At 37.9% G+C, this 13,206-nt stretch overlaps 1 protein-coding gene and 2 long non-coding RNA genes across 18 annotated transcripts; all 3 read right to left on the bottom strand.

Moving 5' to 3' along the window:
* Window positions 1-256: 256 nt before the first annotated feature.
* Window positions 257-3,581, bottom strand: LOC116932796. 16 transcript variants are annotated; one of them, XR_006652453.1, is made up of 13 exons: window positions 3,386-3,580; window positions 3,206-3,330; window positions 3,025-3,109; window positions 2,726-2,960; window positions 2,539-2,663; window positions 2,305-2,450; window positions 1,903-2,235; window positions 1,644-1,839; window positions 1,443-1,561; window positions 1,213-1,374; window positions 1,088-1,153; window positions 746-1,026; window positions 257-683 (listed from the first exon to the last, which is right to left on the bottom strand). It is a non-coding gene; the product is annotated as an uncharacterized LOC116932796 (long non-coding RNA). The 16 variants fall into 16 exon arrangements; XR_006652448.1 differs by having other exon boundaries at window positions 257-473; window positions 604-683; window positions 2,726-2,941; window positions 3,025-3,330; window positions 3,386-3,577; XR_006652445.1 differs by having other exon boundaries at window positions 2,726-2,941; window positions 3,386-3,574.
* A 1,358-nt stretch (window positions 3,582-4,939) lies between these two features.
* Window positions 4,940-6,001, bottom strand: LOC116931203 (repetitive proline-rich cell wall protein 1). Its single transcript, XM_032938725.2, has 4 exons — window positions 5,791-6,001; window positions 5,634-5,702; window positions 5,339-5,566; window positions 4,940-5,272 (listed from the first exon to the last, which is right to left on the bottom strand). The coding sequence occupies exons 2-4, from the start codon at window positions 5,637-5,639 to the stop codon at window positions 5,201-5,203; spliced, it is 306 nt and encodes a 101-aa protein (XP_032794616.2). The 5' UTR covers window positions 5,640-5,702; window positions 5,791-6,001; the 3' UTR covers window positions 4,940-5,200.
* Window positions 6,002-10,553: 4,552 nt separating this feature from the next.
* LOC116931204 lies at window positions 10,554-12,344 on the bottom strand. The gene is made up of 5 exons (XR_006652465.1): window positions 12,242-12,344; window positions 12,020-12,184; window positions 11,511-11,679; window positions 11,142-11,452; window positions 10,554-11,082 (listed from the first exon to the last, which is right to left on the bottom strand). It is a non-coding gene; the product is annotated as an uncharacterized LOC116931204 (long non-coding RNA).
* Between the last annotated feature and the right edge of the window lie 862 nt (window positions 12,345-13,206).

The raw sequence follows: 13,206 nt of genomic DNA, 5'->3' as shown, positions 1-13,206 counted from the left end.
TAATTCACTCTAAGTCCAGCTATCTCACTAGTACTTATTTCAATAAATTTCACAGTCAGTAAAACATCAATGAATAAATTGTTTCCTTTGTTCCATTTGACTTCAAGTGCAATTACTTAGAAAAAAAAGGAAGAAAGGGAAAAAATGACTGAAACAAACTAACTTAACATGGTGTCATCACAAAAGGAATTAACCTTTACCTTCTTTAACTCCTTTGTTTCCGTTGAATGAGGTAATAATTCCACAAACACAAGAATGAAAAAGAATATGTTTTATTTACACTGACAACCTAACAGTAGTGGCATTCTCTTGTGTAACCGAGTGCCTCCAATGCCAATGAAACACATCAGGTGCCTCCAGAATCTCTGCAAATTAAAACTGTAAACCACTATCAAGAAAACCAAGTCCTGGATTGAACCAAGTCATTGAATGATTTTGCGATTACCACAGTACATCAGGTACATCCCAAAGACCTGAAAGCATGATTTAAAAAACTTAAAACTATTAACAATAAATTCAAACATCAACTTAAGACACCTCCAAGAATCTAAGAGATTTTGATAGAGAAAAAGATTGTTAAGAACTTTTCTTTTTACGTATCACCTTTGAAACAAAATGGGTATATCAGGCTAACGGAGATTTAAAAAAACAAAACATGCTAGCATAGCCAAGCCATGTTCCTCCTTTAAAAATTTAAAATATAAGTGGTACGATGTTTCTTTGACATGAATTTTTGCCATAATACCTTGAACATCTCTGCATTGATTGAATTCACAAGATGCAACTCAAAATACACGGAATCGGTGGTATAATTTCAGGAAGATAGACGTTCGTTTCAGCAGCCATCCTCAGTCCGCAGCCACGCGAAATGGAACAGCTGACGGGACAGCTGACACACCAATAAAAATTCTACGGAGTTAGTTATTTCTCCACTAGATGTCTCGAAAATATACGGGAAATGTATATCCCATTGCCTTGCGGATGGGTATCTGCCTGGGAAACTGAAGATTGTGGAATCAATCTCCACTTGTGAAAACAATTGATCTTAAGTAATAGGTCATGTTTTGTTTCATTTCACCAAATTTACCATTTGTTTTACAAAACTAGTAACGGGAAACAAAAACTACCGTCCTCCAACTTTAGGTATTTCCTGCTAATTTAAGAATACCAAAAAAGTCACTTTATTAACATGATTACAGATTTGTCAAATACCTTAACCATCTTTTTACAATCTTTCCAAGGATACTTGGTTGTCATCAAGACATCCTATGTTCCTAGTTCCAAGAAGCAGGCAAATATTTGATACAAGTCTTCTAAGGAAAGTCCACAGCTACAAATCTCCTTAAGGGAAGAGTCTTTTAATACTGTGTAATCCTATGTTCAATAACAGTTTAGCTATTATAAATATTTGTCACAGATTTGCAATTGAAAGCCAAACTTACTGTTCATAGGTCATTTCAAGAATGCTTAATGAAGCTGGCATTGTGCAGATCAGCATGATGAGCAGATTTTTTCCACCATCTATTTTTGCACACTGCAGGGCTGCAGGTAGGAACTGCACCTAAAGATATGGAAACATTGTCGGACAGCAGATTAAAACTGAAAGAGATAGCATGCAAATTAGCAAATATACTGAACTCTACCATTCAAATGACGTCTGGTTGCAAAACGTTTCTGAACCACCCCAGAACCTGTGTAAAACCCCTTTTACAGCTAACGCCGTCTATTGAGAGGAATATCGTTAAAAACGGAGTCGGTGGTGACTATCATCTCATCTACACAGGATCCCTATCGGTAAAGTTCTCGTACTACAGGATACCGCTAGCCTACATCAGTTTTCTGACATAAATGGACAACAATGGATGTCATCTTGTACTTAGAGAAACTAATTCGTATGATTACCTTATTAGGATTTTTGCAATGCACCGGACTCAAAGCACGAAATTGCCTCCAGTATATTTGGTTACTGGGATTGTAACCACCGCGTAACTTAATACTGGACACTATTTTGGTTTAAAAGATTGAACCGAACCCCGTTGGTTTTATTTGTTGAAACATCCCTCCATGTGTCGGATGCCTTACTGGCCGCAATACTAATGCCGCGAGTGACGCACGACGCACACGCGCACTCGATTGTCGATTCGCTTTCGCCTACTCTAACTGCTTCGTCGCGGAAGTTTATGTCAACCATAGATTTTTTAGCCTTTGCTGTGGTTATCTAGTTCCTTTTGAGCACTAGAACAAGTAACACATCATCACAAGTAAAAAACGTAAAAATGAAGAAACTTCAAAACAAAGCAAAACCTTTTGTTTAAGACCCTTTACTTGCTTCCTAGTGGAAAATTTTTGGGTCTCGCTTTCACCTTCCGAGTCATTAAGCGAGGTGATTTTCTTTCGGTGACAGTGGTCCTCAGAAGTAGCTGAGGAACGATGTGTTCCTTTTGTCTTTCCTGATGTCGATATAAATTGAGAAACAAAGAATGTTTGAGCAGATCTATGTGTGAAACTTTGGGTTTGTCGAATGTTGAGATAGCTTACTATCTGAAACATAGGGTTTTTGTTTCCACAGGCTGAGCTCCCATATCATCGGAATGTTTGGCTTCTTTCAAAACCGGGTTTACTGCAATTTCCTCTTCTTCTGCTACTCTCACAACCTTTTCCTGCTAAATGAGAATCAGTTAATAAAAGGAAAATTTGATAAGACAAATTTGGTTGGAAAAGATACCTAGTCGGCAAAAGTGAGACAGACTCGGTAATAGCACAGCTGGTGCGGTTTACATCAGCTAGCGTCACACTTTCTGAAGTTATCTACACAGTAACATTGCCACTAATTCCCATCACCACCTGGGATTTTCAGCGTTTCCTTTTTGATGTGGGTTACGACATGTAACGCAACCTTCAGTGCCTTTAAGACACCCATAACGTCTCGACCAAAAAAGTTCTATGGACAGTAAAAACAGCTTTTTAAAAGATGGAATTGAAGACTACGCCAAGTTAATACTCTTTCTTATTTCCTTGGATTACCCAATTAAGTATAATTCTTTGATGATTTTCTCCCAGAATTTTTGAATCATACTTCTTCCTCTTTTAGCCTTTAGTTTTACACACACTGAAGATTCAAAGAATATAATATAAGTCAAGGGGAAACGGGGCCACAGAAAACAATGGGGTCCAGTTAAGCACTTCAATGATTTTGTAAAAATACCATAATACTGTGCGATAGCAAAAGGATCCGGAACTCTTCGGTTGCCCTTCCAACAAACATGTACTCATACTTTTTAATACCAAAACTTCATCAATATCCTCTTCGAATCCATTAAGATTCTGAATCTACATTAAAGAAATTAAATATGCTTCAGTATAATATTCTTGCTGATACACTTACTGAAAACAGCCACACTGCTCTATCTTTTTACCATATGTCACCATCACTCAGAGTATTACCATGGTATTATCAACGGGACCTGCAACGAGACATGCAACGCCACATCAAGTCGCACATGCATACACTTCCAAGTTACAATGCGCGTCACCGCCATGCCGCCATTGACTGTACAGTAGCGATCGAAATGGGCCTAACAATCGATCGATAAATTCAATATGTAGTGCTCCTTCTTCGTTGAAGGCGTGGTCTATTCAAATCCCTTCTATTAGTGTAATTTTTTACCGTTAGATGGCAGCGAAGAAGATAAAGAAGGCCCTTGATTACCTAGTAAAACTAGAAGAAGATGGCCTGCAATTAAGCTAGTTAGCTACCCTAGCCCCTACCAGTACTTTATTAAAATCGGCTAATTTAAAGAGGAAACCCTATCGGAAACTTCCCGAACGGAGTGAGGGCCTCTAGTAAACAACAACAAACAAACGCGCCATCTAGTTTTCAAATAATCGTCATCCAATTTTAAATTAAGCCCGAGAAAATAAGCCCGACTTTTTCGCCTAATTTATTTATTTTTTCTAACCTACTAATGGTTTTTTCTAGTACTAGTGGTTAAAACGGAAACGATGTTTAAATTATAATTCAAAAGCTAGAAGAACAACTTCAAAATGAATTTAATTTTTATGATCCTCGTTAAATTTGCGATCTATATCATGTATTTCTTAGCTTATATTTAGGTTAGAAAAAATAAATTTACTGGGCAAAAAAGTGGGGCTTGTTTTGTCGGGCTTTAAACATTACTGATTCACGGTAAAATTCGAATCAGATGATATATGGTTAAATCACTCTCTAAATTACAAATCAAAGAATCAAAATCAAGGGATATACTGTGGTTCTAAAACGAACACTTAAAACAAGCATGTGAAGGCTAGCTTACACATATTATCACCCTCAACGTTTACAGATGCTGTTTCAGTGAGGAGCATGATACCCGTTCACACACTAGTCGCAATGCGGAATGCCAACTGACAACGGCTTTGAACATCAGCAGCCAAACAGTGTTTGAATATCTCCAGTAAGATTTCAGATTTCTTAAGAAGTAAACAAATTCAAAAAGCTAGTGAGTGAAATGCCTAGTTACCTATTTTTTAAATAGCCGAATCTTCACGTTTCGAGCGATGACTGTTGATCTAAACGGATGTTTGACAACAAGTTTTCCTTGATCTATTTAATTGGCAGGCAGAAGTTGGGCATCGTGGTTTTCACTGAGACTGAGAAAGTTGTTTCGGCAACAAAAAGGCTCCGACAGTTTCACTTCAAGATGCAAGAAAAACATTTTACCGTTTCTGATATCTGACAGATCTTTCTTGACAAATTTTTAAGAGGATAGCAGTCAATTGATATGACCACAAAAAAGAAAACTTCTTTAAACACAACATTCTCAAAATTCAAGTTACTAATTTGAGGAGTGTTAACTAAACAAGTAAATGCAATTTCGAACGTTGCCAAGGAAAAAGTCGTACCCACATACGTTGACTTGATTCATAAATAGCTTCTTTGCTGTCATAGGAAAGCATTTCGTTTTATTTTCCATTGTTCTACTGGTCAATCACAACGAATGTATACTAATATTTGATTATCCAGCATCATCAGCACACAACAGCATGCATAACGACCCTGATTCACGGTGTTAAGTTTTCAAATAATTTGAAAAATAAAATTTTTTGAAATAAATAGTTTTAGTTAAGGCAGACAGATGCACTGTGCTGATGGTTGGACTACATATTCAGCTTAAAATCCAACATAGGTGCGTCAATCCGGTACCTAGTACTTGTCTACTGTCTTGTAGACTGGAACAGTTTTCTTGCCTTTTTTGCCAGCACGGGTGTAGCCAGCCTGTTAAGAATATTTATTTGATTTGTTAGAAAATACAATTTTGCGAGTGCTTGACAAATGCCTTACGTATTGGACGGTCTCGTAGTGGGGAGGCGGATAAACCACGACCTTTTTCGTGTAAGTTGGGGCCGAGTAAGATGGAGCTTTGTAAGCTGGGGCCGAGTAAGATGGAGCCTTGTAAGCTGGGGCCGAATAAGACGGGACAGAATAATACGATGTCGAGTACGGCTTGTCATAATCATCGTCAGCGTTGGCAACAGCGACCAGCGCAACAAATGCGAAGGCAATCAAGAACTAGAAAATTCGTAAATTATCTAAATAATGAAAATACATTAGAAAAACTTCTTTGTTTTAACTTTACCTTCATGTTGAGTGTTGGTAGAGGATGGAAGCAGTTGAAAAACTGACGGATTTGACCGTTTTTCGCTGCCTTTAAATACGGACGAATGAATGAAAACAATTATAATGGATAGGGGGTTGGTATTGAAGCAGAAACACATTTCATTTATTTTTTTTACCTGACATCGTCCCAAATTGCTTTTTCGTCAGTAGTATTCAGGTTTACATTAGAAAACTGATAATCAAATGAGACAAGTTTTCGTTCGTTCTCATTGATTTGCAAGTATGAGACCACCTGTCCTTCGGACGAATAGGTTGCCCCAAGATCTCACGACACATCACTGTTCTGTGGCTACTAAAACGCTGTTGTTAGGGCCACCGCCTACCACCCTATAGAAAATAAACTTGTACCATTACGCCAACTCAAGGTCGAATCTTGGATCTACTCCAATTCCCAGCGACGCCAATAATTTCTAGAGAAACTCAACTGGTTAATCAACCAAGTAATTTCACTCTTAACAAACAGCAGCCAACAAAGACGGTTGAAAGTGTCTACGCAAATCAGGCCAGCTAGTTACAGACGTAGATGCCAATTGGGCATTGTTTACAATTAATAAATAATGCCAAGCGATTAACGAGACATTGTTAATCGTTACCCGATTGGAAAAATGCGCCCAGATTAGGGTCGGGGCCGATCCTTATTAGTACCATCAGCACCTTCAACTAAAAATTCATTTCAAATTATTTAAAAAATGAATTCAAGCAATTGCATTGTCGAACATTACGTGGAAAATACAAATTAATTAGATTCCGTTTACATAATTAAAATTGCTTTTGTTCTAAAGAAGATGTTTCTTGAAAAAACCGATTTTGAGCAGTGGTGGGTTCTGGCTAACGTTCGCAACTTATATATTGCAAAACAACAGTGAGTGCTGTTATAAGTATTCTATAACTTAAAATCAACTCCAAAATGGATTTTACATTCCTTGAGTTCATTCTCAGCGGGCTACTTAACCCAGAATGGCTGATAAGACTTTTCATGGTAACCGGATGCATTTTGTGGGGAAAATTTCTAATTGAGTTGTACAGATTCGCCACAAGATCGGCTACCAGACAACAAGCACAGCCCAAACAGCCTACAACAAACCCCAGAAGCATTTTGTTGCCGCAAGACAAGAGGCGATCGGCCTTCAACCCAGAACAAGATTGGTGCCAACTATTTTCCCAGCAGAGACACGGGATGAAATTAGTACCACCCTTCGACAAAAACCGGAAGCTCAACAACAAGGCATTGATTGGAAGACGGCACATAATGCGGATTTAAAGAGGACAAATATTAGTCTAACTGAGGCACTAGAAAATGCGGCCGACATGCGCAAGGAATTGAAAAGGCAGTTGGAAGAGAAAGATAATCAACTCCGTATGGCTGAACAACAGGAAGAAGAGAACGAAAACACTCAGAAAGAACTGACAGCTTTGTTGATACAAACCACGAATGAGTTGAACAGAACTAGGAATATTCTACGGAGGCAACAGGCACGGGAAGCAATGGCCAATGAACAGAAAAATCACGAAGGTGTGTTAAATAACATAAGTACCGTTCAAGCCGTTTTGCCAAATGATCCAGCGATGATGACTGTATCTACTGCCAGCAATACAGAAGTGCATATGTCAGAGGAAGCCCAAACGGAGGACATCCTGGTTTTGGACGTACCGGAAAGAGAATCCACTGTATTTACCATTGAATTTGAGGAGAGGAACCAAGAATTTGTGGACACCGATTACATAAAACCTTCTGTAGCCGATTTGATAAGAGGATTTGAGAAGAGGAACCAAGAATTTGTGGACACCGATTCTGTAGCCGATTTGATAACAAAAGCGGTAAACGAGCCTGCGATTGAGATGAATGTCCAATCTGAAACAGACGGCACGAAAGGCATCGCCTCGCGACCAGTTAAACGAGTCACGTTCGCTACAAAAGTCGAGGAAATTCCTAGGAAATCGTCTAAAGTATCAAGATTCATTGAACGAGTGGACGCGCAATTGGTCAAACAAGGCTTCCTCAGAGAATCATACGCCAACATAACGGCATCGATCCAGGTAAAGATGAACGAGCAGCCGGTGGAGATGGTGATCGACGGTGGGTGCTTCGAGTCCATCATAAGCCAAGATCAATGGAGGCAATTAGGCGAGCCTGAACTGAAGCCTTTGACGAAGGACGACTTGATTACACTTAAACGAACTGGAAAATACAAGAAGCGTGTGACTTTGGAGCAAATAGGAGGCTACTTCCATGCCATAGTTAAATTGCAGGAAAAGGTAATGGTACTTCCTGTTTATGTATGTGCCAAAGACAAGATAATGCCGAATTTCCTCGGTCGCCGACTATTCCATGATCTCCACTTGCAAAAAGAAAAGGCCTATTTGGTTCAGTTTACGCGGACAAATGAAACTGGATCTCTACTAACGACAGGTTCTACCACCCAACCAGAATCTGAAGAGACAGACAAGATGGAAAATCCCGTTACGGAGCAAGAGACTCAGACAGATCTCACAGAGGCTTTGACCACTTTGCTGAGAGTATTAAATGAGAAAAGCAAAGAAAAGGATCAGAAAAAGCGCGAAAAATATGAAAAATGGATGTGTGAATTGATCGAATACAACATTGAATTGAAAAAACGTGAAATGGCCGAACTTGTCGACACCATGCCCTCAAAGACAAAGTCTGAACCGAATGTACCTGCAAAAGACTACAATTATGCTAAGACAGAAAAGGCCATTACGACACTTCAACACATCTATCGTCAACAACATAAGCGTTTCAACAAAATTATACGCGAAGCAGAAAAGATTATAAGTGCTTTCAAAGATGAACTTGATTCAACTGTACTGGAATCTAAGAGGATCATTTTGACCGACGCTATCCAGCAAAGACAAAAGGCTTTGGAAGCTGTTGTCGAAGAAGAACGATGCGAGTTTGCAGAAAAGATGAGCGCGATGACGGAGGCAAAAAATGAGTTCCTGAAGCCACCAAAGGAGATTAAAATCAAGACATTTTCCAAAGAATTAAAAACTGCTTGGACTAAAACCCAAAAATTGGCTTCGTTCTGATGATGATTTCAAACAGTTTTTTCTTTGGAAGAGAAGGAGGGGGAGGGATAACAATGATTCTGTTTTGTTCCTTTAAAAATTCTTTGTGCTGAATTGAGGACGTATGTTGAGCTTTAAATTGATTTTTTTTTCGCGTTTAAATTGCGTAACGTTTGAAGGAAGGCGCAAATTTTATGTTATTCGAGGTTGCAGCCACTTCAGTTTTGCCTACTATTTGAGTATTCAATTTTCATTGGCTGCAAATTGGCGGCATTATGTTTTGTTGGACGAAAGTGAATGGTGATGTACGACAATGACCATATTCGACTGTTAGAAAACCTTTTTGCTGTTAAAGTATGAAGGTTTTCTAATTTCAGTATCGTCATTGTCATCGATTTTTCATTTTCGTTTGATTGCAACTTTGGCGATTGATAAGCATCGACTACAAGTTTAGTGGTATTATGATACACTGAACGGTAGTGAGTGAGGAGAGACGACAATGACCATAATTGGTTAGGAAATAAGTTTGCTGTACAAGTATGCTAGTTTTCGAATCACTATGGTCATCAACATCTCTCACTCACTTCGTTTCAGTTATCACGATACTTCCAAATTTGTAGTCCATGCAATTTGGTTGCACAGGGTTCAATCGGACGGAAGGAAGAATTGATGACAAGATCATTTTTGAAACTTCAGAAATGATGTGAATCATTCTTTCACTTGCGTTTCATTTTGATCATGATGCCGCCACTTGCAGTCAATGAAAATTGGAGACCTGAGTTGCAGACAATGTAAACTGGTTGGCAAAATTGCAATGGCAGCGACTTTAAATAATGTGAAATTTAACCCTTCCTTTAAATGTGACGCGAATTAAACAAAAAAAGAAAATCAACAAAAAGCGCAACCTGCAGATTTAAGCAAAATCATTGTTATACTTCTTCGTCTTTTCCTTTCCCTCGATTTCTTTCACAAAGCCAACATTTCGTTACTTGAGATTGCTTGTCGTTTCGGAAAATAATTTTGATCTGTGAAATAAAAATCTGAAAAAAAGCTCTAAACGAGAATTTTTTTTTTTTATACTTAGTAGATAAGTAAAATTGCTTGAAACAAAATAGGTTTTCAAAGTTCGGCGAATTTGGGAATTGACTTCGTTAGTTCACAAAGTAACGTATACGAAGTAGCAGCTGACAAAGTCATCAGAGATGCCAACGTAGGTATAGTAGAGTACCAAAACAAAAAACAAAAAGGGTGAAGGGAATTCAAAGCGCAAAGATCTGCCAACACTGTTGATAAGAAATCCAAGTATTCGTCGCGCAACGAATCGGAAAACTGTTATTTCGAATACTACAGTACAAGACACAAAGCAAAAATAAAAATCAATAAATTGGGCACTTACATTGAAATGATCAGGTGTTGTTCCCAGCCAGATGAATTAGGATGTTTTACGTGTAACCCAATAGAATATCCTTTGGCAAACAGAAGCTTAGTAAAGAATTATGTTGCTATTATGCATCACCCTATGTTCCGTGGTAAAACCAGCAGCTGATGTTCCCATCGCACCTGCAACCTGCACAAAACAGCAAAATGTATTAATTTTTACTTTTAACGTTTAATTTAAATTCACAAAGCAAAATAATCGTGACACTACTGCTTAACTAGCCGATGGTAACTGGCAACGACTCCACGGGTGGCGAAAGCTTTAGCATTACTCAGGTTTCAAAACAAATATCCGACTAAGTATCATTTCAATTATAACCCTAAGTAACAGGATCAGAATAAGGAAAATATATCAACCAAAACCAAAATACCTTGTTGAAAGAATGCTTCAACCGCTTCAAATATCTAACTGCAAATTAATCAAATAATTAAAAACGCCAGTACAACAAGAAAACGATAACCGTATTGTGAAAATGTATATAATCTTAGCTTTAGGAGAGATGAAAATGCAATTAAATTTACCAGTATGCATGACTTCCTAAGTAATGCTAACAGGTTAGCACACACTAAGATACGTCAAGAAGAAAATTCACTACCAACATCCGGTTTACTATCGTTATTCGCAATTGCCTTCAATTTAAAGTTACGTGCTTCAACAAATCGTCAATTCGGATCTTACATAAACCCCTTTGCTGCCCAGATATCTGACAGTGACAACAGAAAAAGATCATTGATTACATAAATATCAAATTATGTGAAGACCTACTCCATACTTTGAATGACTGTTGCTTTAATGCAACTGTGAACACTTTTTCCAAGAAACTACAGTTTCACCTTCATGCATACATTCTTTCATTTTCAATGCAAATTATTTGGACTATTTCTGGTCAGATAAAATTCCCAAAGCTTCTAATACTTTGACAGTGGAGGATATCCTTCAATTGCTAGAAAAATTACTATTTAGTATAATTTTCCAACGATATCACAACACAAATTCACATACTGGAAGCCATTTTACTTGAAATAGTGCTTGCCTTTTTTCATGGTCATTAGGTGTTAATCTGTTTTGTTTTTTTTTTTTTTTTTTCCCTTGCCATCTTGATTTACTTGATGTGATACATTTTCTCTACAATCCTACTGCAACACCAATGTTTAATAAATTGTTCTATCTTACAATTTTTTCTCATCGTAAGATAATCTACAAATAAACTCAACATTTCTTACACACTCACCTATTTCATGTAATTATGTTAACCATCCTGTGTTTCTGTAAAAAGCCAGTCAAGCCTACCCATGCACAAATACTTGTATCTACTGCACACATATGTTACACACTAAAAAACTAATTTAATAATCAGCTTAATTCAGTTACCTAATTTTGCAGGAATTTACTGTAGCTTTATTTGTGCTAGTGACAATGCCAAGTCACGTCAAGGTATTTGATTAGCTTTTGAGCTAACTTAATGTTTCTTGCATGAACAGGAAAATTGTGAGAAGAGTTGGGCCATTATCCACTATCCAACCTGCATAAACTTGTGCTGCTAAACCAATACAAGAAGGATACACTTTAGTGATTTCCACTCAAACAACTACGTAAGAGTAGCATACATTCATATGCTACTTATACTTATTGCAGATAATGTTTATGCTACTCCAACGCTATTTAGTTGTACCATGGTTATACACATACAATTTGCTAATTCCCATCATAAAAGTTAATTGCATTTAAAAGAAAGGCATCGTATTAGCAACTGAGTCACAGAATGAAAACAGCAATAAGGTTACAAATGAAACCATGCCTACAGTACATGCTACAGAATGAATGCCAAGACATGGGAACCTAGCACCTAAGAAGGAAGATCAATCCTATCATTCAATTACCGAGTTTCCAGTGGCTAGCCATCTAGTGCCGCCATCATAATCCTTTACCATTCCTCCTTCATGCCTTTACTAACAAAACGAAAACTGACGCTGACATCACCTCGTTTCGTCATCTCAGTAAAAGAAAATCAGTTGCACTAATTTTGCGCTCAGCAACACAAGTTTCTACCAAAGGGATATCATAAAACATTTACAAAAAGCTTACAAATTTAGCTTACTTACTCATACGGAGTTAGGGTACACGCGTAATTTTTCATTATCATGCTTATGTGACTCGATTGCAGCGTGTCGACGGTCGACTCTGAAGTGCTTTAAGATCTGCGGCGAAAATAAGATGCAGACAACTAGGCGCCGCAGCGATGCCAGATGGTTTAGATATGTTTAGATAGTTTCGAAGACAACAAAATTTATGGCAAAACGCAAAAGGAAATAGGGATAATAGTGACTCATAGATGGCGTTTATGTGCACCTCAAAGACATTTAAGGTAAATCATACATAAGATAAAAGGTTTGTCCATTGATTATCCAAATACGGGTATTCATGATTTCTTATTAGAATGATGACAAGTTAATTATTACCTATATATTGATATGTCACACATAATATTTAGTTTTACAGAGAATCATCGCTTAGTAGACTTGTTTTCAAATGAATCATGCTCATTTCTTACAAAGTTACGTGGATGGTTGTGATCAATTATCACCGTGCTTTACCCATTTCTCTCTACACTGTGTGCTTCCCCTCCGAGAACAAAAGAAAACAAACAAACAATAACCTTATAGGTATAGCGCTATTCAAGAACGAATGTTTACGCTCGTAGCTTGTCCACCACCAACAAGCAATCATCCTTCGGCAACCGTAGCTCCGACGCAAGTTTAACTGGAACAGTTTGCTGGCAATAATCAATATTTTTATTTAATGTACTGTGGGACTTTTGGCCGCGCTCCGGGAAGCATATATGATGTCGCCATCATCATTGGACAGCAGATAGAGTCAACTCAAAACTGAGCTGGCTCATCAATCGTCTGCCACTGACGTCGAAGGGGACACGTCGTTACTGCCATTGTTATGGTGGTTGGCTCTCTCTCTCTCTCTATGTATATATATATTATATTATTTTATAAATATTTCTTTACCACGTGTGGCTGTTGGAAGCGCACAACTGAATAAGGAGACCGGGAAAAAG

This window comes from Daphnia magna, linkage group LG10 (assembly GCF_020631705.1).
Source record: "Daphnia magna isolate NIES linkage group LG10, ASM2063170v1.1, whole genome shotgun sequence".
NCBI lineage: Eukaryota > Metazoa > Arthropoda > Branchiopoda > Diplostraca > Daphniidae > Daphnia > Daphnia magna.
This window is presented reverse-complemented; position numbering and strand designations above follow the sequence as displayed.

What these genes read in the sequence shown, in the direction of transcription:
- LOC116931203 (XM_032938725.2), bottom strand. An exon ending in ACTACGAGACCGTCCAATAC is followed by an intron (nt 5,273 to 5,338) that starts GTAAGGCATTTG and finishes TATTCTTAACAG; the next exon opens with GCTGGCTACACCCGTGCTGG.